The following is a 27,304-nucleotide window of genomic DNA, read 5'->3' on the forward strand; positions in this document are numbered from 1 at the left end:
ACTGCTATCAAATCAAATCAGGCGAAGAAGAAGGAGGAGGAGGAAGTCTGTTCAAGCTGATGAGAACGCCGACAAATTTGGTAAGATTGTTTATGATGTTCATTTATTATCCGAAACGCTTAACCTCACTACTGTACTTTATCTTCGTGGGTAAATAGTTGATACTGTGATTTATACCTCTACAAAATTCTGTCGTTATTAAGTAGTAGTTTTGCCATATTATACTATCTTATGGCGGAGATCTATGCAAGTTTTCCCACGCGGAAATGTTTGTTTTTGTATTTAGCTAATTTACTTGTGTTGAGGGGATGACATACAGAATATTAAATCATTGTTCAAATCTATTTTTTTTGTAGACATTGACCCTCCAGAACACGATTTATGAGGTAATCGGGGACGGACGGAATAAATGAAAATTCTGACCGGATTTTTCTTTTTCTTTGTTATTATTCTTCTCCGCAAACGATCGCATTTTTGAGCCACGAAATGTGAACGAAAAATCACCAAACTTTCCACACAGATCGAGCCTGTCGAAAAATTTGATATTTTGAAGTCGCCATACATGATAACAGAAAAATATGTCTCTAGCGCCCCCTAGATAGGTTTAACGGATCCCTCTCCCGCTGCGATTGTCCTGCGGCTATGAAAATTGTGTAACACCTGTAGCACATCCATATGAACAAAAACCTCTTTGATAGGTGTACCCTAAAATAGACAGGAAGTGAGGTATGAGTATTTAAATGTCCAATTTTGGCCCATTTTTGCACATTTACAGGGGTCATACTTTTGCCCGCTTCTCCTACACGGTTAATAACCCGATTGACTTCTAACTTGGGCTGTACCATCTCAACACCTAGGACAACATCATGGTAAAAAAAAATCCAAAGTTTTTGATATACTATATGACGGGAGCGAGGCATCAAATTTAGAGTTTCAAAACTTTTACTAAACGTAGCATTGTACGTATACATATGTGGTACACATATGTAACAGCCTACGACCTACAAAAAAAGTCTGTTGGTGTCATATGCTAAACCTAACAGGAAGTCCGCCAGAGGCGAGGCATCAAATTTTGCGTTTCAAAATTCTTACTTAATGAAGCATTCCTGGCTGTACGTTTCACCTAGTTACCAAAATTTGAAGACGTATGTAACAGCCCTCTAGGTACAAAAAACTCTTTTTGAACCATATGCTAAACCTAAAGTCAGCCAATTTGATTTACTTTGGAACGTGTTGCCATTTATTTGGCCATTTCATAGGGGTCTTATTTTAACGAACTCCTCCTACAGAGTATATCTGATCATCTGCAAACTTGGTGTGATTCATCTTAAGATGTTGAAGATGAAAAGTTATTGAAAGCTTTTTATTTCGTCGCACGCTGTTGCCTTGGCATGCACTGATTGCAAAGGAAAAAATATATATTCTTAATGAAGCATTCCCGGCTGTACAAAGCAGCTAGAGCTACGAAAATTTGGAGACATGTGTAACAGCCCATGATGTACAAAAAAAAGCCATGTGCTAACCCCAACAGTAAGTCCCCCCCGGGCCCGGGCATCACATTTTGAGCTAAAAAATTCCTCTTTAACCAAGCATTCACGGTTGTACGTTTCACCTAGCGCTATGATAATTTGGGGGCATACATGGGGTGTCAAATTATATATCATGTTCGTCGAAGTAAGGGCTGGGGGTGGTGAAAAACATCCAGCGATTACTGTTCGGCGTTCATTCAGTGCGCATAAATTCGAAATTTATATTTGGGGGAGAGAGAGTTTAGCCCGGTGGTGGGGCAAGGAAAGCCTGGAGAATGTTGTCTTCTGTCACCTGTCTCAAGCGAGTTTTTAAGGCAGTGGATATTTTGCAGAGGTGTTGTGCCGTTGAAGGCATCCCTGCCTGAAAATGCATCGCCTACCTACTTACTGTATATCAGACTTGGGTGCCCATTGTTGCCTGAAACTCACTAAAGGTTACTCTAGTCACATAAATAAACAGTGAAAAGCATTTCACGCTGCAAATGACCAGAACATGTTTGTTTGTTTTTTTGGCAGGTTTAATGCATTTAACACAGTAAAATGAACCAGATTTTGCTTATTAATTTATATAGGTACAAAATATCAAGAATGGCAAGAAATAAGGCTGCCATTAAATGTACCCCCACCTTAAAACAGGTTGCGTTTATCCCAGTGTGAAATGCTTTTCACTGTTTATTCATGGGACTAGTAAGGGTAACCACGAGTTTCAGGTACCAGCATCCTAGCCTGAACTACTTAGGGGATATTTCTGATATTTCCCCAAGGCAATAAATACAATGGAAATGCTTCCTTTGTACGGTGAAAACAAACTGCGTATTGTATTGCGTTTGCATGTGACTGGCATACAACCAGGCAGATTGTTGTAGTAGTCCAATGACATTTTATTGCATTTTGAAATCAAAATAAACTTCACAAATCAAATTACCATTAGATGATGCAAAGTCCAATTTTTTTCAATGAGCGATAAGCTCCCTTTCTCCGATGCTGGCAACTCTAGCGCTATTTTGCCGTGAACGGCTCTGATTGGTCAATCGCCAGACCAAGTCATGCACTGGGTGTGGTTCCTGCGACGCTTCACCCCCATCTGTGCCTTTTCAATAAGTTTTCATTTTGTTTTGCCAGCAAAATAGACTTGCCTTGTTATCGGCATTAGCAACTTAACTCTCAGCGTTACTGTCAAATCATTGGCATTCCCTGCCTTATCCTAACCATAACCGTCAGAGCATAGACTGTTATCGGCATAGCCAGCCTAACCCTAACCATGACCCTCTAGTTGTTATTACCAGCCGCAGAGTAGTGGTTGTCAAAAAAATTGTAGTAAAAAAAAAAAAAAAAAAAAAAATGCCCAAAGTGTTATTCAAACCTGTGACCACTTGCTTGCGAGGTAACCACCTTAACCATTATTCCACAAACTTGTATATATTCACTGGCGCAGAATTTGTACTTGCAGTTCTTCTTTGATTCACAGGAAAATAGCGCTGCTAGGTGTCGAGTTGCCGGTCACGGCAAAATATCCACTTCAAAATTTTAATGTTGTTGGGAGACTGGAATGTTTTATCACCAAGAATAGTTTTCAGATGTGTTGGTAAATAAAATTTAGAGCACAAGCGTTTAAAATTAAATGTACCACAACAACAAAATGATGGTACCTGTACCGTCATAATTGCTTTTTCTATTCCTCAGCTTCAATCTTCGATAATGGCTCTCTGACATTCCTTTCGAGATCAACAGTTACTGTATACTGCATAAAGAGAGGTAAAACAGTACACACAAAATAGGCTCTGATGTAAGTTGCTATAAATAAGATGGTCATGTTACTGTAGAAGTGAAAATTATAATTTGGCAAAGATTGTACCGGTTGACACAATATTTTGTTTGTGTTTGCAAACAATTATCAGCTTACTTATCAACATTTTCTAAATTATTAGTTTATGGGTATCGATTGAAAATAGCATTACCCTGCATCCTTACATTGGAGTGACGCTGACTCACCAGGATGATTTTGCCAGCTGTCAGTGGTTGTTTGTGATGAGTGATGACCTCATCATGGTGCCATGCTGGCCACTTCAACCTGTCCCCACTTTAAGCTTGTGACAAACAAGGAGAATTTTCAATTTAAAATTATGCACGTTACCCTTTGCTGGCAGTTTGGCTCATTCTCTCTCTTCATAGTGCTTGCAATTTAAAGGGCCAGCCCATCACCCCACAAAAAAACAAAAACAAAAAAACAAACCATAAAACAACATAAGTCACCCATGGCACTGACTGTTTTGATCATGATGGACGCTCTTGGAATTTATCAATGACTTGAGATCATTTCAAATGTTCCTACACTTCTTTTGAGCGTTGACTTTTTCTGCAATGGTTTTGGCCTTTTTCACATCTGATATAGCAGAAAGTGTACAGTTTTAATTTTTTTATTTTATTTTTTTTTGTCTTGAACAGTTCAAACGTAAAACATTATTGTAAAAATAACAAATACTTTGTGAGTTCAGTAGTTTAATGTTTTGTTACAGTGCACCATGTCATATTCCCGCCCAACTTTGCAAAACCCAGCCAAGATCCACAAAGCACAAAAATCTTCTACCAAAAGTCGTTTCAAAGACATTCACATCGATGAAGAAGTCAAAATTGCAATTAACTTGGCTCTGGAGAGGTTTCGTTACAACGATGAGAAAGGTATGTGAATGTGATATTTTCATAAAACAGGTGTATACGTAGGTACTACTCATGTGAGCACAAGGAATGACAGTCCAAGTGTTATCTCTCCTGAATGAACAGAGATGGAATTTCCCACTTCACTTTCCTCTAATGATAGAGCTTTCATTCATCGTGCGGCGCAGGCTTTGGGTTACATTTCTAAAAGCCAAGGGTATGTGTATTAACCTTTACAGAATAATACAAATGAATGTAATGTATACAAACGATAGGGATGTCACTTCTTTTCCAGAAAAGGCTCACATCGCTTCCTCACCATCAAGAAAAAGAATCTCCTAGACAGTCGTAGGTCGTCCATGGCTCTAACACTCTCCCAAACCTCTTTACTTGCCATCCGCGGCCTCCTTCAAAGGTTTCCTGTCACCAGTAAACAGCGTGAAGACCTTCAAGCCAGCAGGAAAAGCACACTATCTACCACTACACAACCTGGTGCGTTTGTGTTTAAGTGGCGTTAGCAGACGTCAAGCCACAAATTACAAGGCTGTATGTATTGTATTGTAGTCCTCGATCAGGTGCATTTAGGAAATTTGCATTACACAGCCTTTGTCATTAAAAAATCCACAACTGTGAAAGTTGCGAAGTGTATACCCAAGTAGACCAATAAGTCGCTAGCGTAATGCATGTTAGATTTCAAACTGTATTCAATATTTTCGTATAAATGACAATTCATTAACAGTTGCAGTCACTCTAACGTTAGGCTTTTATAGTCATATTTGGACAAAGTTGTTTAAAAAAAAATCTCTTTTCTTCCATCAGACAACAGCTTTGACATAAACAGGCCAAGGGGTCGCCTGGTCAGTGGCGTTTCAGTGGTACCCCCTAGGAGGAGGCCATCACAGTTGGACACTTTCCGATGTGCGCTGCCTGTGTGTGAGCACGAGCAAGAGATAGTCAGACTGATTAAAGACAACAGGGTGGTACTGGTTGTAGGAGAGACGGGTTCTGGAAAAACAACCCAGGTAACAGAATGATTGCAAAATCGCTATGAATGTTTATTTCTGAAGTTTTACACATCATATACCTCCCAGTGGATATAAATGGCATTCTTGCACTCTCAATGTCACCCTCTAACTCCCTTTACACCAAGCAGTACTGTATGGCTTGTTTCACCCCGGGATTACACTTGATGCGGCTGCGGTGCGTTCCGGCGATGCAACCAATTAGATTCCATTAATTGGAATGGTACAAATTACACCGGTTGCGTGTGCGTTGCGTGTCGACTGCGTCTCAGCAGTCTCCCGCACGGATAGACATATTTTCTATTTTTGCCGGATGCCGCATCCGTCAGCCTCCGGCAAATGGCAAGCTAGCACAAAACACATTGAGCGGGACAGGAAGACCGACGCATTTTCAAAATACATTTCCGGTTACCTTTCAGAATAAAACACTCACCAGCTCCTATTTCAAAGCATGTCAGCAAAACGTGATGTGGGCGTAGAGTGGGCCTGGAGTTAAAGTGCGAGGTGCTCATTTACAGTTTTTTACCAGCGAACATGGACGATGAAAGGTTTATATTGGAGGTGGAAAGCCACAAAATAATAAAAGTCCACCTCTCTTTCTGCTTCTCTGTTGAGCACAGACTTTCTGTGTGTTTGTCGTTGTTTTTAATGCCACGTGGTCACGCGAGACGCGGCGGGATGGAGCTGCCGGACCGCAGCTGTGCGGAGCCGGTGTGAGCTGGCCAAAAAATTGACGCGTCCGGAGCATGCAGTCAAGACGCACCGCAACCGCACCGCACACGCATCCGGTGTAACCCCGGGGGTCAGTTGTAATGAGTCTCAAATCCGAATCATCTAGATCTTCTGTATCCATTTGCTGAGGTATCGTGAACTACATTCAACTCAATCAGAATTGCAAAATAAAGTTGCAATTCATATTTGATTCTCAGATATTTAAACTTTAAACTGTTGACAGCTAATGAATAAAGTTCAAGTTCATCACTATTAACAAAGTAATGATGTCAATGAGTAGTGCACAAACCAAAAAGGATTCAAAAACGTTCATTTGCCTACAATACATAATACTAGAAGCTCTTGACCTCAAGGTCGGGTAAAATTGAGGCTTCAGATGTTGGTAAAGTATTGTTGAGAATTGTCGTGATTTGACCTTACCTCTTGTGATCAACCATGTAAAGCTGAAGGGTGTCAATTATCCACAGATTTTCACTGGTCACAAGTCCGCCCAGTCCTGTTCTCTGTGAGGGGTCCATTGGAAACTAACTTTCTTATACTGTATATTGTCATTTATTTGTAATATCCGTTTGGTCAGATTCCACAGTTTCTACTGGATGACTGCACCAAGAAAGGAGAGTGCTGCAGAATTTTCTGTACTCAGCCCAGACGCTTGGCTGCCATCACTGTCGCTGAGAGAGTGGCAGCTGAGAGGGGAGAGACAATCGGCAAGACTGTCGGCTATCACATTAGACTAGAGAGCAGGTAAAGCCCCTTTTAATTAAAATTTCATACTTTCAGTAATGATATTTTTTTTTATATAAACAGGGTTGGGGCGTCACGGCCCAGAAAGTAAAAACCCTTTGGCTTTAGCTGCAGGTGCTTTTACTCATCAGGTGGACCCAACACAAGCTCGTTTACCTGCCAGTTGAGTAGAACTGTGACTTATGCTGATGTCAGACTACACGAAAACAGCCCGATTTTAGCCCGACCGACGTGTCGTGGACAAACGGGGTATGTCGTAAACGATTTTGGGTTGTCTTGACGTAGCGTCGCCCGTGTAGTGTGACACGTTCAACGATTGGCCGCCTGTTGTCCGGGACGGTTCACGACTATCACGACGAAAGTGTAGCATGTTAGAATTTTGCTCGTCTTGACGCATAATGTGACATACCTACGTCGTCGTCCGTTTGGTTCCACAGCATTGACCAATAGCGAGAGGGAGCGAAACGTGAGTCACACACTGAACAGCACTTTATAGCTCTTTTTATTTATGTATCCATTTGTTTATTTATTCATTTATTTATTTATTTATCCCCTTGATATTTCATGGGATGGGGCCAGACAGGTGCATCTCGTTTGAGGGGGGGCGATGGGACAAAAAACAAAAGCGCCCCGCTGCAGCGCTGCGGCTGCATGGAGTGCGCACACATCCGTGCAACCCGTCAGGCAACGGCGACGTGAATAGAGGACCAAAATATATTGTGACTGTTGTTCTAATAATTTCAGAGATTTGGGCATATGAGTAGGGATGGACATATATTTAGTGAGGATCGATCACATTTTCATGTAGTCGGGCCAGGCCTCGCCGCCTTTGTCACACTCTCTCACTTGAAAGTTTTTTCCCCCCTCGGAGTGAGTGGCGTATACTATCCAATCACCGTACTAGTCAAATATGAATAAATGAAGCAGTAAAAAAATACTCAAGCAATATAATATTTCAGTGTTTGATAAAATAATAAAACAAGATGTCATCCCGCAAATTAATTAACAAAATCTGCTATAATTACACCGGCGCATATAGGCCTAAATAAATTAAAATACAGTGTTGGCTACTAAATCATATTTTAAACACTATTGCGGAGCAGGGAGCGCAAGCAACGCGCTCACATCACACTTGTCCCATGCGTGCTCCATTCACGCAAACACTCCGTGTCCTTGCCTTTTTTTATTTTTATTTATTTATTTATTTATTTATTTTTTTCCCCCTCCCCACCTCCCCGACAAACCTCGGCCGACGCGTCTCTCTTGGCAAGACAACACGCGATGATCGGCTGGTGTCTTGTCGCGTTCAGACGTGTAGTGTGACTACACGCCCCGTCCACGACACGGAGCGAATTTGTCGGGTAATGTGACAGCGCAACTGTCGTGTAAGACAAAAAAATCGTGTGGCATCGGCATAAGGCTACATTCATGCTGCAGTGTCAATGCCTATTTCTGATTTTTTGTTAAAGGCACAGTCTGCCGGTTTGACTCTGGAAAAGGCACTTTTTAAATACAGGATTTAAACAAACAAACTACTTCTCAATTTACAGATCAGGGCTTGTCTTCATTTCTGGAGCGGTGTAAACACTGTCTTTCAACAGAAACGTCCCGCTGTTTACAAAACAAACACATTTTGGCAAAATATAGGCTGGGGGGGGTTGGGGGTTTAGGACAAAATCACCACCAGAAATGCAGACAAGCCGTGATCTGTAAATTGAGAAGTAGTTTGTTTGTTTAAATCCTGTATTTAAAAAGTGCCTTTTCCACAGTCAAACCAGCAGACAGGCCCTTTAAATCCGATCTTTTTATAGACTGTTCACATTACAAAAACAAATGCGACTTCAATGTGAACGCAACACGCCCGTGATGTGACTCACATGTGCAAAGAGCGCACGTCGAGTGACGTGCACCCAAAACAAACGACGTCAGGTTTCAGAATTTACGCAAGTAAATATGCACACTCTTGACTTGATTAAATTAAAAACAAATGAAAGTTAACACTGTTCCTCAAAACAGATTTGTATATTCACAGACGTTTCTCCCCTCTAAGCACCCTTCCCCCGCCCGCGCAGAGCCCATGTCAGGCTTTTGATGACGTATGAATCAGATGCGTGCGGACCCATCGCATACATATCCGATTTATATCCACAGAGTGTGGAAAACCCCGGAATGATACCATTCATAACTTCACACTTCATGAAAAAAATCAGTGACGTGAAAAAATCAGAATTGAGCTGCAGCGTGAACGCAGGCTAAAGCCAATCTGTGGTAGGGTTTATACTTTATGGACCTGAATTTCCCCAACCCTGGATATACAGTGATATACATTGTAAGATTGAATAAGTGTGAAATGATTTAAAAAAAAAAAAAAAAAAACCTTCATTACATAAAATTCAGATCCCTTCTTGCAATTTTTGTGAAACTGTGCAAATGTCTCTTCACTTTCAATCTGTAGGGTTTCTCCAAAGACTCTGCTTACATTCTGTACCACTGGAGTTTTACTCCGTACACTCATAGCTGGAGATGTCAGTCTGTCTTCTGTCACACATGTCATTGTGGTGAGCATTAAAAGTGCAATTCTGTACTTTTGAAAATATGTTTGCGGTATCACTATTGTAATTGGGTGTTACTGTTCTTTTAGCTTGGTAGCTTCCTAAATAAATCTGCCATGCTAACCTGGCTTACTGTGTTCTCTAAGGATGAGGTGCATGAGCGCGATGGTCTCACTGACTTTTTGCTCACGAAGATGCTTGACGTACTTGAGGAAATACCTACAATAAAGCTGGTTCTCTCCAGTGCTTCTCTGGATGTTGACTTGTTCCTCAAGTACTTTAGCGCTTGGTCCTGTCCGGTTATTCATCGTAAGTCATTTTTGAAGCCAAGTTGAAGTAGATGTTTAATGATTGGTTTGTTTGAGCTAATAGTTTGCTCCCCCAATATAAGATGGAACCATTTTCAGCGCTGACATCTGGCACATCTGTACTTCTGCTTCATATAAGATCGTACTCGAAAACCTAAACGATCCAAAAGTGAATAAACTATTTAGTGGAGACTCGATTCCAAGACAATAACAAAGCAGTCGTCCTCAATGGCACACAGCACTTGGAAAATACATTATATTAGTGGTAAGTTTCTCCAGATCAAGAGTAAAAGAAATAAATTAAGCAATACATAACATCAAAAACCTCAATGGCACTTTGGGCCCAATTTACTTAAGTGAATGCGTGAAAAAAAATGAAAACTTGATTGCTTATACAAACAGATGTGTAAGCTGGTCAACTAAGTGGTTGTACACACGAATTGTGTGTCCTCTATTTGCGATCATCTTAATAAATCAGGCCCTTAGTCTTTAAACCGACAGTATGTGTTCTGATGAACACATTATCACACTTTACACAGGATCTGATTTTATATTGTCTGTCTTTTAAAATCCTCTCAGACTGTCAGACGTGAATAATTGTATAATTTTTGGGGGTATGAATCAGGATTTGAGCACACACAATCACAAGAACTGATTAATGAATTTGTGCTTGTTGCATATCGTGTGAGCTGTTTTTTTTTTTTTAAGACCACTTTTATTTTTCATGAGTTTTTAGTAAATTGACGTGCATATGTGTTGTAGTCAAAGGAAGACAGTTTGAAGTGAATCAACTTTTTCTGGAAGACATTTTGAGGATGACCGGTTTTAACAGTAAAGAAGTGGGCAAACACAAGGAAGAATCTCAGAGAAGTATGAATATTTACTGATTGTTTTATGCAATTGTGTTCCATTTCATCTCACTGTGACTCTCTTTATCAGAAGGGGTGACACACCCTACTCCCTCTGACTTAAGGAGCAGCAATGATCTGGATAAAGGGGGTGCCATCAAGACACTGGTAATATACTTGTGAACACAGCCTGCTAAATACTGTAAATATAAAATAATGGGGGGTGGGGGGATCACTAGTACTGTATTTCATTGTTGTAAATGGTTATTTATTCAGAATCAGAACACAGTGGAGTTCTCAAACTTTTTATACCAAATGTCACCTAAAAAAAAAGACAACGTTTAAAAACTAGTTAAGGTTTTATTCCTAAAAGCTATATTTAATATTCTTGTAAGCCATTTTACCATTATGCACAGTTTGAACATTAACAACACTGTACATCCATCCATCCATCCATATTCTTGACCGCTTATTCCTCACAAGGGTCGCGGGGGGTGCTGGCGCCTATCTCAGCTGGCTCTGGGCAGTAGGCGGGGGACACCCTGGACTGGTTGCCAGCCAATCACAGGGCACACAGAGACGAACAACCGCTCACACTCACAAGCACACCGAGGGACAATTCGGAGCGAACACTGTACATAAATATAGAAATTTAAAAAAAAAAAACTGTACATAAATAATGTACCCATCCATCTGTTCTCTCTACCCCTTATCCTCATTTGGGTCACACGTGTGCTGCAGCCTATCACAGGGCTGAGAGGTGAGGTACAGCGGGGCGCGAGGCTCCATCAAGGGGGGCGGGTTTGACCTCGGGGTACATGCTTTTTTATTTTATATATATATATATATATATATATATATATATATATATATATTAGGGGTGTTAAAAAAAATCGATTCGGTAATATATCGCGATAGTAAAGCATGCAATTCTCGAATCGATTCAAGAGGCAGCCGAATCGATTTTATAACATCCATTTTTGATGGAAAAATATTCAACAAAACGTCTAACTTTCATACCTTAAGCATGGAAGAATGTTATATTAATGGAACATTCAGCCTTAATATTTTATTTCAATGCTGTTCTAACATGAAAAAGGTCACAACCTGTTTGTTAAATACAGTGGCTCAGTTATAAAAGTGAAGTTTCAGATCAATAAATAATACATTTTCATACAAAGCTTACAGTGTACATTGTACAAGTTTACTGAATGGTATTTTCTAAATTTGAGTAAAAAAAATCGCAACAATCGAATTGTAAATTCATATCGGGATTAATCGGTATCAAATCGAATCGTGACCTATGAATCATGATACAGATCGAATCGTCAGGTACAAGGCAATTCACACCCCTAATATATATATATATATATATATATATATATATATATATATATATATATATATATATTTTTTTTTTTTTTTTACTGTCCTAGAATAAAGTGCAATTGCACCTCCACTACATTAGGGGGCAGTGGCGCTCTCATTATTGGCAGAGTGTGCGCAGGGAGCATTCGCTCGGTTGTGTAGGGGTTTTGTTTGCACAGCATGCACGCTTGCACACAGCAAAAAAAAAAAAAATCTCATCACAAAATATTTTATTTATTTTTGTTTTGCAGGTTAAAGTTTTTAAAAAAAATTTTTTTAATATTGTGCTCCTGAGTTAATGTTGGTGATCAGTTTGAAAGTATTATTATTTATTGATTTTATGTAATTTTATTTTTCCGTATCATATGGTTTGACATGGTCAGTCAAAAAAATGTTTATAGTTTAATTCAGGATTTAATTTTATTTTTGAATTTCAGATGCACTTTAAATCTTTTCTATTACAGTTAATAAAGCTATTCTTTGTTGTAATTTGGTCCATATTTCTTTCTTTTTTTAAATTCTCTTATACGTTAATAAGGATACTGTGTTATGCAGAGGTGTGCTTAGAACAATTTTATAGACAAATGATTCTATTTATAGTCGCGGTGGGAGGGGGGCGGGGGGGGCAGGGGCGTGAGATGTTTTCTTCTTACTTGGGGGGGGGGCATGACAGCAAATAATTGAGAAGCACTGACTTAACCTAAGAGGTATGTTTTTGGACTGAGAGAGTACCTGGAGAAGGCTACAGCACCCGCCCGGCCCTAGTGAGGATAAGCAGTATGGATAAAGGATGGATGGATGTACTTGAGTAGTGAGATACCTATAGAGCCGACCCACATGGCACAACTGGTCCTCGTGCCACACTTAATGGTGTAGACAGTTAATTTGGCAGGTAGAAATGCCACTGAATAAAGTTCATTCGGGACTCCTAACTCTCAATACATGACAGCATATTATACTAATCCCCTCTTGCCATTGTGCATTTGGTATCTGGGCGGTAACTGTACCTGTTTACCGACTTCATAGGATCAACAGGAAAACAAGTGGAGCGCAGAAGTTGGCAGCCACAAATATTTAGATCTAATATTGTCAATTGTAGCCAAGTGCATTATTAGTGCATAAATGACAATATACAGTGGGTAGGAAAAGTATTGCGACAACTTTAAATTTTCGGTGTTTCATTCCAGCCATTTGCTAAACTCAAAAAAGGTTTCTTTTATTTCCCATTAATGTGCACACAGCACCCCATCTTCCATCCATCCATTTTCATAACCGCGTATTCCTCACAGGGGTCACCGGCTTCGGCAGTAGGCGGGGTACACCCTGAACTGGTTGCCAGCCACTCGCAGGCACCCCATCTTGATAGAAAAAAAACCCCTGAAATGTAGAAATTTTTGCAAATTATTTTAAAAAAGTAATACTGAAATGTCACCTGGTCATAAGTATTCAAACCCTTTGCTCAGTAGAAGCACCCTTTTGAGCTAGTACAGCCATGAGTCTTCTGGGGAATGATACAAGTATTTCACACCTCGATTTGGGGGTCCTCTGCCATTAACATGTGATGTCCTCATCTGTGCATCTTACTTCCGGTGTACCGCAAGGCTCCATACTTGGGCCTATTTTATTTTGTATTTATATGTTACCTTTGGAATCTGTCATTTGTCATAATAAAATAGCATTTGAGTGTTATGCTGACGGCACTCGGTTATACATTTCAGTAAAATCTACTGATTTTAGCAATGTGTTGGTGTTTCCTGACTGTTTAGCTTATTCGCCTACGATAGTCAGTTTCGCTGGATGGCCGTGTCTAGGAAGAGTTCTGGTCGATCCCAACTTCTTCCATTGAAGGCTTATTGGAGGCCATTGTGCTCTTCGGAAACCTGCGTGCTGCAGATTTTTTTCGGGCCTTGGCCAGGTCTGTGCCTTGCCGCAATTCTGTTTCTGAGTTCCCTGGACTGTTCCTTTTGATTCTGTGATTGTCATTTGCTCTGGCATGCACTGTGAGCTGTAAGATCTTTTATAGGCAGGTGTGTAGCTTTCCTAATCAAGTTCTATCAGTTTAATTAAACATAGTTGGACTCCGTTGACGGAGTTGAACCATCTAAAGGACAATCAGAAGAAATGGACACCATGTGAATTAAATCTAAGTAGATGTCTGAATACTTACTGCCATGTTAATTTTCAGTTTTTCTTTTAATTTGCAAGAAAAAAATGCATTTCTGTTTTTTTCTTTCTGTGAAGATAGGATGCTGAGTGTACATAAATGTGAAATAAAATGAACTTTTTGGATTTTATGGTTAATAATGCCTGCAATGAAACAAAGACAACTTTAAAGGCGTCTGAAAATGTTCCATACCCACTAGGGGTGCTCAGAAAAATCTATTCAGCAATATATCACAATATTACAGTGCACAATGCTGGAATCGATTCAATATACGGCCGAATCGATATTTAAACATCAATTTTTGGTGGAGATATTCAACAAAAAATCTTACTGAGGGTTAGGGTTTACATTTTAAGCATTGAAGAACATTAAGCCTTCATATTTAATTTGAATGCTGTTCAAACATGAAATAAATTGCAACCTGTTTGTTAAATGCAGTGTTGAAGTTTCAGTTAAATACATTATCGTGCAAATCTGACAGTGTACATGTACAAGTTTACTGATTAGTATTTTCCAAAGTTGAGTAAAAAAAAAAAAATAGACTTACAGATTCGTATCGGGATTAATCGGTATAAAATCGAATCGTGACCTATGAATTGTGATATAGATGGAATCGCCAGATACTAGGGAATTCACGCCCTTAATACCCACTCAATTTGATGAAAGGATAGACTCAAAAATGGATCCGCATAGATTGAGGAGTAATGTTGTCAAGGCACCCATTTCAAATGTGAATTTTCATCTAAATCTATACATCTTTGGATTTCAACTTCTAAATGCTTCCTTTTTTTTATTGTGTTACAGAATGTAGAAGCTACAGAGCAGTTGGAGCCATGGCTCCGGAAAGAGATGGATGCCTGCATAGCTAACATTTTTCAGAGTGAAGACCAGGAATATGTTGTTCAGCTATTCAATCTCATTCTCTATGAAAATGTGAATGGTATGACTACAGTCCTGAATGAACATTTATAATGGAAATTAACCAGTGTGTTACCTCATGTTTGTATTGATTTACCTAGTTGACTACAAGCACAGCGAGACAGGGGCCACACCTTTGATGGTGACAGCAGGTCGAGGGCTCCTGACTCAGATGGAACGATTGCTTCACATGGGGGCGGATGTCACCCTGAAGGCGAACAATGGATGGTATATGTTGCTTTATTTCTTGACAATACGGAACTGTTGCCAAAGCAAGTGAAATGTAAATTGTCTTCACATTACATTATCTTAAAATTGTACGATTAAACTGCTTTCTCTTAATTTAAAGGACTGCCTTGGACTTCGCAAGAAACCTCCAGGAGGTCGATGCTTTTGATCTTCTTCAGTCCTCAGTGTGAGTATGAAGTTGTATTAAATGTGCATCTACAGTTAATAATTAGGGATGTGACGATATCCAAATATCACGATATGATATTATCACGAGATATAATAAATTCAATTTGTAATGCACTTTTCATCAGCATGATCTCAAAGTGCTAACAGAAAATAAAATAACATAAAAAGAACACAGGGAATAGAATAAAATCGGATTCTCAATTAAATATCATAGGCCTGTCTAAATAAAAAGGTTTTCGGGCCTGATTTAAAAGAGTCAGGCTCTGGGTGGCCCTCAATTGAGTTGGGAGTCTGTTCCAGAGTTGTGGTGCGGCTGCCGAGAAAGCTCTGTCTCTCATGGTGGAGAGCCTGGTTTTAGGGATTTTGAGGATCAACGTGTTTGAGGATCTGAGGGTGCGGGTGGAGGATTGTAGCTTGATCAGTTCTTTGAGGTAGGTTGGTGCAGATCCATGGATACATTTATGAGTCAGTAATAGAATTTTTGAAATTGATCCGGGATGCAACAGGGAGCCAGTGAAGTGATTTGAGAATGGGAGTAATGTGTTGGTATTTATTGGTTGTTTATTGCTGTAGAGGAAAGTGGAATGACATGATATGAAGCTCATGATACGATAATTATCACAATATTGTGGGGAGGTTGGCGATATTTAAAAAAGGTCACATTGTAAAAAAAAAATGAGCTCACAAAAAAAATCACAATATTGTGCTTTTGTACATAACAGCAATACATATAAACTACCTTCAATCTAATAACACTTAGTATTTATAACACTTAATATTCATCATCTCACTATGCTGTGAAAAGTTACAAGAGTTTTAGATTACGGCTTGATGATGCCAACAGAACCACATCATCTGCAAAAAGCGGAGACAAAATACTAGGTTACCAGACCCGCCCGTTTAATGGCTCAGCCGTGGCACTATTTTCTCCTTTTTTGAGGTACGTGATAGCACCTTCACTTTTTTAGAGGTTATCTGTGTTAAATATAGCTTTGTCATGGATGATAAACACTGCTGCTGCCTCGGTACAGTTCAACAACAAGTAAATACACTTACCAGCACTTCCTTGCTCACCATTCTTTCCCGGCTGGCTGTATTGTTGCGCTCAGAGTGACAACAGACAGGACACTGTGTGTGACGAAGCCCGCAAGGCAAAATGCGAAAAAAGCCATTTTCAACTTTGGCGAATGTGCGAGTGTTGGGATTTTCGTCACAGATGTGCGTATTTCTCTGCTGCACACCTCGTCCCAGCGATCAAAACGCCGTCCCACGCACTTCGTTCCTCTGTGCGCGAAGTCCATTGACTTGCAATGCAACACCTCCCCTCCCCCTCGCTTTTTGTGTGAATGCAGCATGAGTGCTGAGATGTGGCATGCTGTAAAACAACTGTAAGTGTCCAGCAGAGCCGACGATTAATTAGTTGACTCGCAGCTTTGTACTTGTGCTTGATTACATTAAAAAATAAGTTTATATTAGCAACGTACTGCTATACTCAATGTCATCGGATTCACGGGAATGCGCTATTGACGTTTGAAAGGTTGTAAGGTAACTTTTGTCATTCAAAATTACTTTTCACATACAAAGTCACTTAAAGATTAATACGTTTCTTACCAGTCTGTAGACATTATTAAGCCGATGAAAAGGCGTTGCACTCCATGTTGACGTTTGTTCGATTAACTTGGAGGTTTGCTCATACCCGAGAAGTCGTGCACGAGAAGTCTGTTCCTCCTGAAATCTGAGGTTCAGCTTCCCAACAGACCCTCTTCTCCAGAACCCCCTTAAAGTTCTTACCTGGGTGGTTGAGGAGTGAGACTCCGCTGTAGTTGGAACTAGGGGTGTGCTCAAAAAATCGATACGGCAATATATCATTGTGGGCCTCATTACAATACACGTATCGATACACAGGTGTCAGAATCGATATTGCTCGTTAACTTTAAATAGGCAGTTAACATTTGCCTTTGCAGCTTGCATTGTTCCTAAAAAATAAAAACCAGCAGCGTCTTTGAAGTTAATTGCCTTCAATTAATGCAAAAAATAGCTCACCAGTGATTGGACACTGTGTCTTGCTGAGATAAATGAAAGCAAGGAACAATATCAACATTTATTTACTTATGTACTAAACATGGCACATTTCTTAATGTACCAATTTTCATATATTTTGTTTAAAAACTAAATAGAATGTGTTACATGAAAAAAAATTCTGTTTTTATTTCCCCAAATGTTTCAAATAAGCACATTTTAGAGCTGTAATTTTAATACTTTGATATTTTTGCTCATATCGGCTCATGCCTATTAATAAATGTTCCCGGTGTGTCTGTAAAAACTGCTCCTTGCTCTGCAGTGCGTGCACATTTAGACCAGGTGGTAAACCAGAAGAGCTGCTAACAATACTTTTGTCAGGAAGCCTAACAAACATATCCTTTATGTATACATATGACTGTTATTATAAAATGCAAGAAAATTAATGCAATATATCAGGATACGTATCGCCTCGAAGATCAAGTATTGGGATACATATGTATCGCGATACGTATCGTATTGTGATCCCTGTATCGTGATACGTATCGTATCGGGAGGTTTGCGGCAATACCCAGCCCTAGTTGGAACACACCTTTGATTTCACCTTATTAAAAAGGGGGACCACCACCTCAGTTTGACAGTCCAAAAGCACACTCCCCAATGTCCACATGCTGATGCAGAGACGTGTTAACCAAGACAGCCCTACAACATTTCATCCACTCCTGGGCTCCTTATTCGGTGTGCTTTGTCTGGCTTCCCTCACCTTGGACCTGCTTCCCTGGGTGACCCTACCAGTGGTATTAAGCCTCCGCCAACTTCTTCTAGGATTAGTGGGATTCACAAACCTTTGCACCATGATAATGCGGTGGCTCAAGGTGTGAGGATTTCAAATCCCTCATAATCAGTGTTTTCTATTTCTTTCATATCGGGTATTGCATTGTCCATGATGAGTTTTTGTGTTGTGAAACCCTTAACAGTGCATATAGAAATAAACATACAATATAATCTCATTGTGTCTTTATCTGTGCAGCGCTATTAAAATGACGAAAGATCAGAATGAGTACACTCTGGCTCCATGCGCCAGTGCTGAGCAAAGCTCCGAAGAACAGGAGCTGCTCACAATGTACCACCGTGACCACAGCTACGACGATGAAGCTGTAGACCTAGATCTCATCATGGACCTTCTGTACAAGATCTGCACCACCACATATAATGGTACGTTTTTATCACAATTGGTTCACTGGCCCTTACCGTGGAAAAAAAAAATCAATTGAAAGGCTAACAAGTATTTTCACAGAAGCAATCCCGTTCGCTCCCGGCTGTTTTACTGGATTTTGACTGATTTTGCAAGGCTCACAGAATATTGTGTTCTATTGCTATAAAAGCATGGAACCTATCAAAAGAAAGATTAAAGTCTCTTCTTTCATCAGGAAAAAAAATATGTTTCTATCTGTTTCCGTTTTGCAGCAATTAGCATTAGAAGAGAGCTAAGTTTCCACAAAATCTATTCAGAATTGTAATAGTTGTTTTTTCTACATGGCTCTGGTTGATCTCCTTTGCTCTGCTGCCGCCTGCTGGCCGTTTGTGTAATAACTACCATTTCTGCAACCGTTCTTTGCAGTTGAGAGGCTGCATCAAAGCCTTCTGTATGCTCTAGCGTAAAAAAACAACAACCAAAAAAACGTATAAATACGTCTTTACACATTATTGGGAGCAAATGAGTTAAAAGTAAAACTAGACAAAGTAATTTCATACCAAAACAAACATTTCTATACTCAAGTTCATTGAATACTGTTATAACCGTACATAGTAAAGGACAGACATTGGCTGTTCGTAAAAATGTTTTATTATTTAGTAGTACTGCCTATAGTCACTCATTGTACCAAACCCAACAACTCATGAATTACAAGGAAGAGTGTAAATATTTGTGTAAATGGTAGAGATTCAAACTACAAAAGTATACAGTGCATGAAATAACTGAAAATGTTGTTTTGTCAATTACATAATGTAAAAATCTTTTTGATTACGTGCCACTTTCAAGAGACATTGCATCTCTGAATCTAATTAAATTTGACCATATCTGTTTTCTCAGGTGCAGTGCTAATTTTTCTTCCTGGATATGATGACATTGTGTCACTCAGGGATCGCATCCTCTATGATGATCGATTTGCTGCCTTTTCCAAAAGGTAAAAGAATTTGGTCAGAAGCTTCAAAAAGCTAATTTGATCAGATAATTAGTTATGCTCATGAAACTTTTAGTGCATCATGGAGCCATTGTATGTCTTGTATAGCACCATTCTGAAGAGTGTCTTTAGAGATACTGTATTTATCTTTCAGGTACCAGGTGTTTACACTTCATTCGGACATGCCTAGTATCGAACAGAAAAAAGCCATGAAGACGTCTCCACTGAATGTCAGAAAAATTGTAAGTCTTTGCAGCCTTTCTGTTAGAGTCATTCACTACGGCGGCCCACCATTTCTAAATTGTAGTTGCCGCTCCTTCCAATTTCGAATTAAAAGGGTGTATATTCACACCAGTAAAGTCCTTCAGTCCGCTTGTTTGGTCCGGACCAAAAGCGGACTTTATTTTTTTCATTTGGTGCGGTTCATATTCACACTGTGCTTTTTGCAAGTGGACTATATTGCATAATCACATCAACCCACGTGACGACCTGTGCTTCCTTGAACAAAAATGACGAGGTCTGAATGCATAACGAAATCTGGAAATAGAGGAAAACCTGAAATTCCGACGTGCTGTATTACTGCTCTGCATAGTTGTGGCGAGTTGCAAGAGCAGCTCATTCATCGCAGGTAACCGCGTCGTCGATTACGTGCAGTAGCCCGAAGGAGCCGTTGTGCTCCACTGCCCCGACCCTCGAAATGCTAACAGCAGTGTTGCTAAACAGAATACAGAGGATTATGAATGAATTTAGCACAATATTAATTCCAAGGCAATATCCAACCCCACCACCCGTGATGCTTGGCTATGGTTGCTTGTTAAGCAGTTGGAGTCTTGTAATTGGAGCGGATCAGCTGTGAGTCTGCTTGTTTGGTCCGCACCAGGATTCGTTTGTAGACCTACACAAAAGGTCTGGATCAGCGTGGGAAAGGAACTCTGGTCCATTTAAAGCGGACCAAACAGTGCAGGTCTGAATACACCCAAAGGGTTGGTAGGCCTCACTGTAAGAGATGGATCCTCTGAGTTGAACAAAGTAAGGTTCGCACAAAAGAAAAGCCTTTTTTGCAATGTTTTCTTTTAAAGTTGTATAAAATAATTGACTTGTTTTGCCAGCCGCTGCTTGTTTCAGATAGTTCTTGTTGCAGTAAAATATTTTCAAAATATGTCCTGAGTCACTGTGTCATATGAATCTACAATATGCAAATTGAGACAAAGTATGTGAAAGTATGGTCTTGCTGTCTTGCCGCACCAAACGAAAGTATGGTCTTGCTGTACCTCTTCATAAAAGGGCGCAACAAAATCGGGTGTGGTGCTTTGACCAACTGAAAAAGTTGGTAGCACCAGTGCTATCGGTGCAAAAGTTAGTGTAGAGCCCTGCAGACACCATCGGTAATTTCGTGAACGGCCGGTCCTTTTTCAGCAGCAAACACCCCCCTGCCCCCTTGACGAATTCATGCCGGTCGGCCCCTGCAGACTTGTATGTCCTATGGTCTTGTGTCAGCAGAAATAAATCCATTGTTTTGTTTCATTTTCTCTCAGATTCTTTCTACTAACATTGCTGAGACAAGCATCACCATCAATGATGTTGTTTTCGTGATTGATTCTGGAAAAGTCAAAGAGGTATGTTTGTATGTTGGTAGGTAACTTTTGTATATCTATAACCAAATGTCTCTTCTTTTGTAGAAATCTTTTGATGCAATCAGTCGCATCTCAATGTTAAAGACAGTCTGGATTTCAAAAGCCAGTGCTCTTCAACGAAGAGGAAGGTAACAATACTGTCCAGATTCTGAATTTGTTTTAGCAATTATGCTTCCAGTGGTTAGTTAACGAATCTGTTTATCATTCTTTTATTTGAGAAAATTCAATATCAATGCATTTCTTGAAAATGCCAAGACACACATAGAAAAGTTTAACTTGCAGATTTTATTCCGCCATTCACATTCAGGGACCAGAACATTCTCTATGTGTGTCTCGCAGGACCTTGCGCTACTTCACAACATAGTTCAGCAGATCTCTGCTTCACATAGTACAGGAAGTCAACATTTTGAAAGTGTCCGAATATTGCACTTAAGGTGAAATCTAACGTTACCAGCTAATCGCATAGAGCTAAATGGACTTTACTTAAATTTCCCTTCAATCATATCTTACTTAAAGAACATGAAACCTCTATGACAAAATATACATACACTATTGTCGCTTTTCCACTAGATCCGAACGGAGTCTGCCCAGATGCTCGCGTTTCCATTTGACTTTTTCGGGGCTGAGCGGTTTTTACAATGGAACTTCCTTTTAGAACCATCAAGTCTAAAACATCAATAATTTGAATTTAATGCTGCGTTCTCACCAAAAGCGGTGGAAGGCGTTTTGGCGCCGCGTTTGCATTGTAATCAATGGAGTTCGCGTGCACCAGAAAGTGTGTGGGGCGGCGCGGAGAACGAGTTTGGCGCACATCGACGCGGTGCGCAGCAGTGAAAATCTGCACATTTGTGACAAAAATCCGCACATTCGCATATTCACCGAAGTTCAAAGAAATTAACTTTTTTCGCATTTCGCCTCGTGGTAGCCAATCAGCTTCGAGTACGGGCTACGTCACACACAGAGTCCTCTCTATTGTCACCCCGAGCGCAACAACACGGCCAGCCGGGACATAATGACGAGCAAGGAAGTGCTGATAAGTCTGTTTACTTGCTTTTGAACTGTACCGAGGTAGCAGCAGTGTTTACCATCCATGCCAAAGCTATTTTTAGCACAGATAGCCACTAAAAAAGTGAAAGTGCTATCACGTACTTCAAAAAAGGAGAAAATAGTGCCACGGTTGTTTAGTCCCAGGAAAGGAGTGGAAGTAGTTGGCGGTGCTCACTTTTTGTTGACTCGCTAAAGTGCTCCACTTCCTTGTTCACCAAGGGACATCCTCCTCCGCTCCGGTGCGCACAAAAGCGCGAATGAGCGGCAATCGTTCCAAAAAAACTCTTCGCGGTGAAACGCTAGTGAAGGAAGCGTTCCAGTTCGCTTTTTCGGTTTTGGTGAGAACCCAGCATGCCTAAAAATGTCTAAAATTCTCCCAAGATCTCATGTAAGATCTTAAATACAAGTTTGAAAGGTCTTAAAAAGCTGTTGATGTTCCTTTTATTTAAAACATACATCAACTTAAGTATCGCTTTGAAATGTATAGATTTTTGAGTAACATAACCATAAAGTGGAACTAAATGTAGGGTACCTGTGCTGTCTGGTCAGAATTTGTCGGACACCACCAGTGATGGCTGCGTGCGCACAGCTGTGTTTAGAGCTAGTTAGCAGCAGACTATGTTCCTGCATTCAGAGATAGCAACATACATGCCGCAATTTGGAGGCAGCCAGTTAAATGGCCGAGGCTGAGCTCTCCATTCAGATTGAATGAGCGCTGGCGGCAAGCTTCATGAGCCGGTAATGAAATCAAGATCGCAATATTTAATCCATGGCGGTATATATAAAATTGTAAATATGGTTCAGTGTTGGTGTAAAGTGCAAAATGTTTAGACTGTATATTGTGTAGTTTTGCCTTAACGTTGGCCGGCCGGCGTACGCCGGAAATAGCTCTCTCTATATATGAAAATCTTCTGTGCATTTAATGGGCTGTAGTTTGCTATGTTGCCACATCATGCAACAGCAATGGGATTCATAATTTGAATCCCACCAAAAACAGTAGCCGCGACTTGCCACATGTGCAATGTTATGGCAGAACCGCACATGCTGCGAGTGTGCAAGCTTGGACAGTTCATCTCAACTCAACTTTATTTATAAAGTTCAAATCAACCCGCTCTCATGCCGTCTCACGCCTATTGTAATGGAAATGCAATGGAGGCCGTCTGGTGTCGTGCTGGGATGCGCGGTGTAGTGTGGTGCTGTGCAGTTCGAGTCTAGTGGAAAAGTGGCTTTTTATGGTACAATATAGAATGGCTGCATTGTGGTCATCTATAACCATGCATGACATTTTACCCACATCGAATAAAGTCTTTCTGCTTCTCAGATTGTATTTTGTTTAATTACATTTTAAATACTATTCCTGTGTCCATTTATTCAGTGATAATAAGTAAGTATTTGAAAAAATGGAACAAGTAACTGAAAGTCGAGCATGTCCACAGAGCGGGGCGCTGCCAACCAGGGATTTGCTTCCACCTCTTCAGTCAACTAAGGTTCAACAATATGCAAGAGTTTCAGGTTCCACAGCTGCTACGAATGCCTCTGCAGGTAGATCCCATTTTCAGTTTTAATATCAATGAGTATGGTTTGCTGTTGTGACCATTGTGAACCAAAAAACTGTAGAAGAACTGGGATCAATTTAAAACTACTGAACGCATAAATTCCTCTTTTGACTCGCTACTGCCACCTGTTGCCGAAAAATGAAGCTGTAGCTACATCCTTGTTCACGTACACAATGCACACGTGACGTCACAACATCTGCAGGTAGTGGGAAATTCGAACCCGAATCCAGTCCGAAAATTATTGGCCAGAGGCTTGCCAGGAGTACCCATTGTGAGAAGATAAGGTGTTAATCTACTAATTAGATATTTCAGTCATTAAAGGTAAAATAAAAAGGCTATTGTAAAGATATTTTTGGCCAAATTGAGAGCAGCTTTACTTGCCAAATTACAGTGGAATGTGAAGAACAGCAAACAATAGTCAGCCTCTCTAAGATGAAACCTACATGATAAAATTCCTTACCAAGGCAATAATTTGTATCTGTCATGTTTTGTGAGTGTGTGTGTTTGTGCAACATTATGGGGTCCATATTCCCAGTTTAACTATCATTGCGGGGGCCAACTTGTCTCTGTGCGGATATTATGGTGGACCTCACAAGTCCAGACCTCTTTTTGAGGGTCAAGACTTGTGTTGTGTGCTGAAGGGTTGGATCCCAAAACACAGACACAAATAAGGTTTTAACTATTTATTCACATAACTTGACTAAACTAAAAACAACGAGAATGCATCGAGAATCACAACACGCCAAGCCCCCCTTGGGCAGCTGAGAAGCACAGCGAAACAGTGAGCAATAAAACCGGCAAAACAAATACATCACACAGTATTACAGCTCGTCCTAGACATCCTATAGCATTAAAGATTCCTGACATCACATAGTCCTGATATCATATATCCTAAAACTAGTTGAAACTGGATGCTGTTACATCAATACCAAAACAGACACGTAACCGGTCGTGAACTCTGGTGCACGGTCATGAACTCCACTCAAACTTAACCCAGGCGTGACCCCAGACATGAGACAAGACCCAAACATTACTCTTACATGACCCGAGTCATGACAACTTGGTTTTAGAGTTTAGTTTTGAGTTGGATTTTGGTTGGTGTTAGGGTAAAGGTTAGGGTTAGGCAATCAGTTGTGATGGTTAAGGTTAGTGTAAGGAGCTAGGAAATGCATTATCCCCACTAATAGTAAGACAAATGTGTGTTTGTTAGGAATTATGTCTGCAGACCAAACTGCTGACCTCTTCTCCAGTATGCGAATTTTTGTCCAAGGCTCCACAACCTCCTACCACACACGCTATAAAGAGTGCAGTGGAGATGCTTAAGGTAAGAAATGCTACCTAATACGATTACTTAATAATGCACCACACACATCATGTTTTTTGTTTCAACCACATCTTTTTCATCAGTCAATAGATGCTTTGAACCAGAACGAAGACCTGACTGATCTTGGCTTCCATCTAGCTGATCTACCTGTTGATCCCCATCTGGGAAAGATGGTGCTATGTGCTGTGGTGCTGCGGTGTCTCGACCCCGTTTTGACAATTGCCTGTACAATAGGTTATCGGGACCCTTTTGTTCTTCCGGTCCAGGGCTCTCAGAAGAGAGCTGCTCTTCAATGCCGTAATCATTTCTCTTCCAACACCTTCAGTGACCACATGACCATGCTGAGAATATTTCAGGTACTTAATCTGGTAGTGACTCATGCACAGTAGACATTTTAACATATTATTGTATGGATAATTATTAATAGCATGAGAGATGCTATCATTTGCTTTTTTGCAACGGGTATTTGTGACATGGTAACATGGAAGTTGATTCACGATTTTGCCTGACATCTATTACATTATGCTGTCAACACATGGCATTACTTTTTGATTTGTCAGGCATGGCAAAAGGCTCGCAAGGATGACTCGGAGAGGTCCTTTTGTCAACAGAACTTTCTGTCCAATGCCACCATGGACATGATTCTTGGCACGAGAACACAGCTGCTGGGACAGCTTCGTGCGACTGGTCTGTTCTAATGAATGTCTCTTTCTTTGCCTTTCTTCTAATCAGAACCCTGAAATATTTCAATGTGTTTGCGTTTAATTAATTCTCCTTTCACAATTCCTGTTTTTGCTCTAGGCTTTGTGAGGGCTCACGGGGAGAGTGATATACGTGATGTAAACATCAACTCAGAAAACTGGGCGGTGGTGAAGGCAGCCCTGGTTGCTGGCATGTACCCAAATCTGCTTCATATTAACAGTGAGACAAAGATGCCCTCTAGTAATAAGGAGAGGAAAGTCCATTTTCATCCTACATCCGCAATGAATCAGTCCCTGAACAAGGAGGTATGTACAGTAGATGAAGTTATTCTTTTGGAACACAAAAATACAATGATGTGCAAATGATTTTCACTTGTTATATAAACATGATGACATCTGATGATATTTTGGCGGCAGAGACAGGAGCCACTTTGAACTACCTTTGGACTTTTTTTTTTTTTCTTTTGGTTTGTTTATTTTTTTGTCTTTGTGCGGCTGTATCTCTCGAACCCTACGTCAGACCGGGGAAATACGGGCATCCGCAGATTTGTCTGGTCAAGACCTTACTAACGGTGTCGTCCCGGAGATAGTGTCACGATGTGGCGGTGTTGGAAGCAGGACCCAAATGCAGGGGGCAACAAAAAACAGGGCAAGGCAGGGATGCAAGTAAAAAAGGGATTTAATTAACAAAAAATGTAAACAAGGGACTATGGAAAAAATTAACAAGATCAAAAACAAACACAAGGCATGGCATGGAAAACAGGGACATGAACATGAACAGGCACAATGACTCCACAAGAACCGAACGGAAAACAGGTGACTAAATACACACAGGCTAATTGACAATGACTAGACACAGCTGGGCAAGACACAAGTGGCAAGGGAAGCTGATTGGTGGATACACTGGGAAGGGAAGACACACTCAGGTGGACGTGGTTTGACATAACGGGACAAGGGAAGAGACAAGGAACACATGACAAACAACCAAAAACACCAAAAGAAAACAAAATCCCACCCCCCACAAAACCAAAACATGACAGATAGAAAATATATACTGTGCTGTATCACAACTAAATTAAGAAAAAGATGGGGGGAAAAAAAGATGATTAAAAAAGCATTCATAATAAACTACAAATCATACCAAAATAAAAAAAATATGTAATAAATGAAAAAAATATATACTGTGCTGTATACTGTAATAACAGGGTTCCCGCGGGGTCTTAAAAAGTCTAAAAAAAAAAGTCTAAAATTCATAAAGTTAAATTTTAGGCCTAAAATGTCTTAAAAACAGCCATATTTTCATCCTAGGTCTAAAATTTAATTTACCCAAGTCTAAAATTCTTACATCCATTCCTTACATTCCGAGGAGTGTCTGCTCTGTAGAAAGAAAGAAAAAGAAAGAACAAAAAATGTGCGTGTTGCGTTGTTTCTGTTATTTGCGTGCTTAAAGTGAAGGAGACATTTGAGGGGGTGTGTTTGCATTGTAGTTCAATGTAGTTCGGGCGGGCGGGAGCTAAGGTACGTGGGGCGGTGCAAGTGAGATGTGATGCGCGGCGGCGGCTTGTTTTGCCGCGAGATACGAG

General features: G+C 40.3%; 1 protein-coding gene across 2 annotated transcripts in view; it reads left to right on the forward strand.

Moving 5' to 3' along the window:
• Nucleotides 1-17: 17 nt before the first annotated feature.
• ythdc2 (YTH domain containing 2) overlaps nt 18-27,304 on the forward strand; it is a 95,607-nt gene continuing 68,320 nt past the window's right edge. The window contains exons 1-23 of one of the 2 annotated variants that reach the window (XM_077497007.1): nt 18-80; nt 4,046-4,208; nt 4,311-4,401; nt 4,480-4,676; nt 5,004-5,206; nt 6,516-6,682; nt 9,138-9,240; nt 9,381-9,543; nt 10,305-10,412; nt 10,482-10,558; nt 14,727-14,862; nt 14,942-15,068; nt 15,190-15,255; nt 18,307-18,491; nt 19,369-19,462; nt 19,614-19,701; nt 20,995-21,075; nt 21,139-21,221; nt 23,577-23,682; nt 24,907-25,020; nt 25,104-25,376; nt 25,581-25,707; nt 25,822-26,027. In XM_077497007.1, the coding sequence (XP_077353133.1) occupies nt 60-80; nt 4,046-4,208; nt 4,311-4,401; nt 4,480-4,676; nt 5,004-5,206; nt 6,516-6,682; nt 9,138-9,240; nt 9,381-9,543; nt 10,305-10,412; nt 10,482-10,558; nt 14,727-14,862; nt 14,942-15,068; nt 15,190-15,255; nt 18,307-18,491; nt 19,369-19,462; nt 19,614-19,701; nt 20,995-21,075; nt 21,139-21,221; nt 23,577-23,682; nt 24,907-25,020; nt 25,104-25,376; nt 25,581-25,707; nt 25,822-26,027 (2,979 nt within the window). In that variant the 5' untranslated portion in view covers nt 18-59. The remainder of the gene's footprint in view (nt 81-4,045; nt 4,209-4,310; nt 4,402-4,479; nt 4,677-5,003; nt 5,207-6,515; nt 6,683-9,137; nt 9,241-9,380; nt 9,544-10,304; nt 10,413-10,481; nt 10,559-14,726; nt 14,863-14,941; nt 15,069-15,189; nt 15,256-18,306; nt 18,492-19,368; nt 19,463-19,613; nt 19,702-20,994; nt 21,076-21,138; nt 21,222-23,576; nt 23,683-24,906; nt 25,021-25,103; nt 25,377-25,580; nt 25,708-25,821; nt 26,028-27,304) is intronic. The other variant, XM_077497008.1, reaches the window with a different exon arrangement.

This window comes from Festucalex cinctus, chromosome 15 (assembly GCF_051991245.1).
Source record: "Festucalex cinctus isolate MCC-2025b chromosome 15, RoL_Fcin_1.0, whole genome shotgun sequence".
Taxonomy (NCBI): domain Eukaryota; kingdom Metazoa; phylum Chordata; class Actinopteri; order Syngnathiformes; family Syngnathidae; genus Festucalex; species Festucalex cinctus.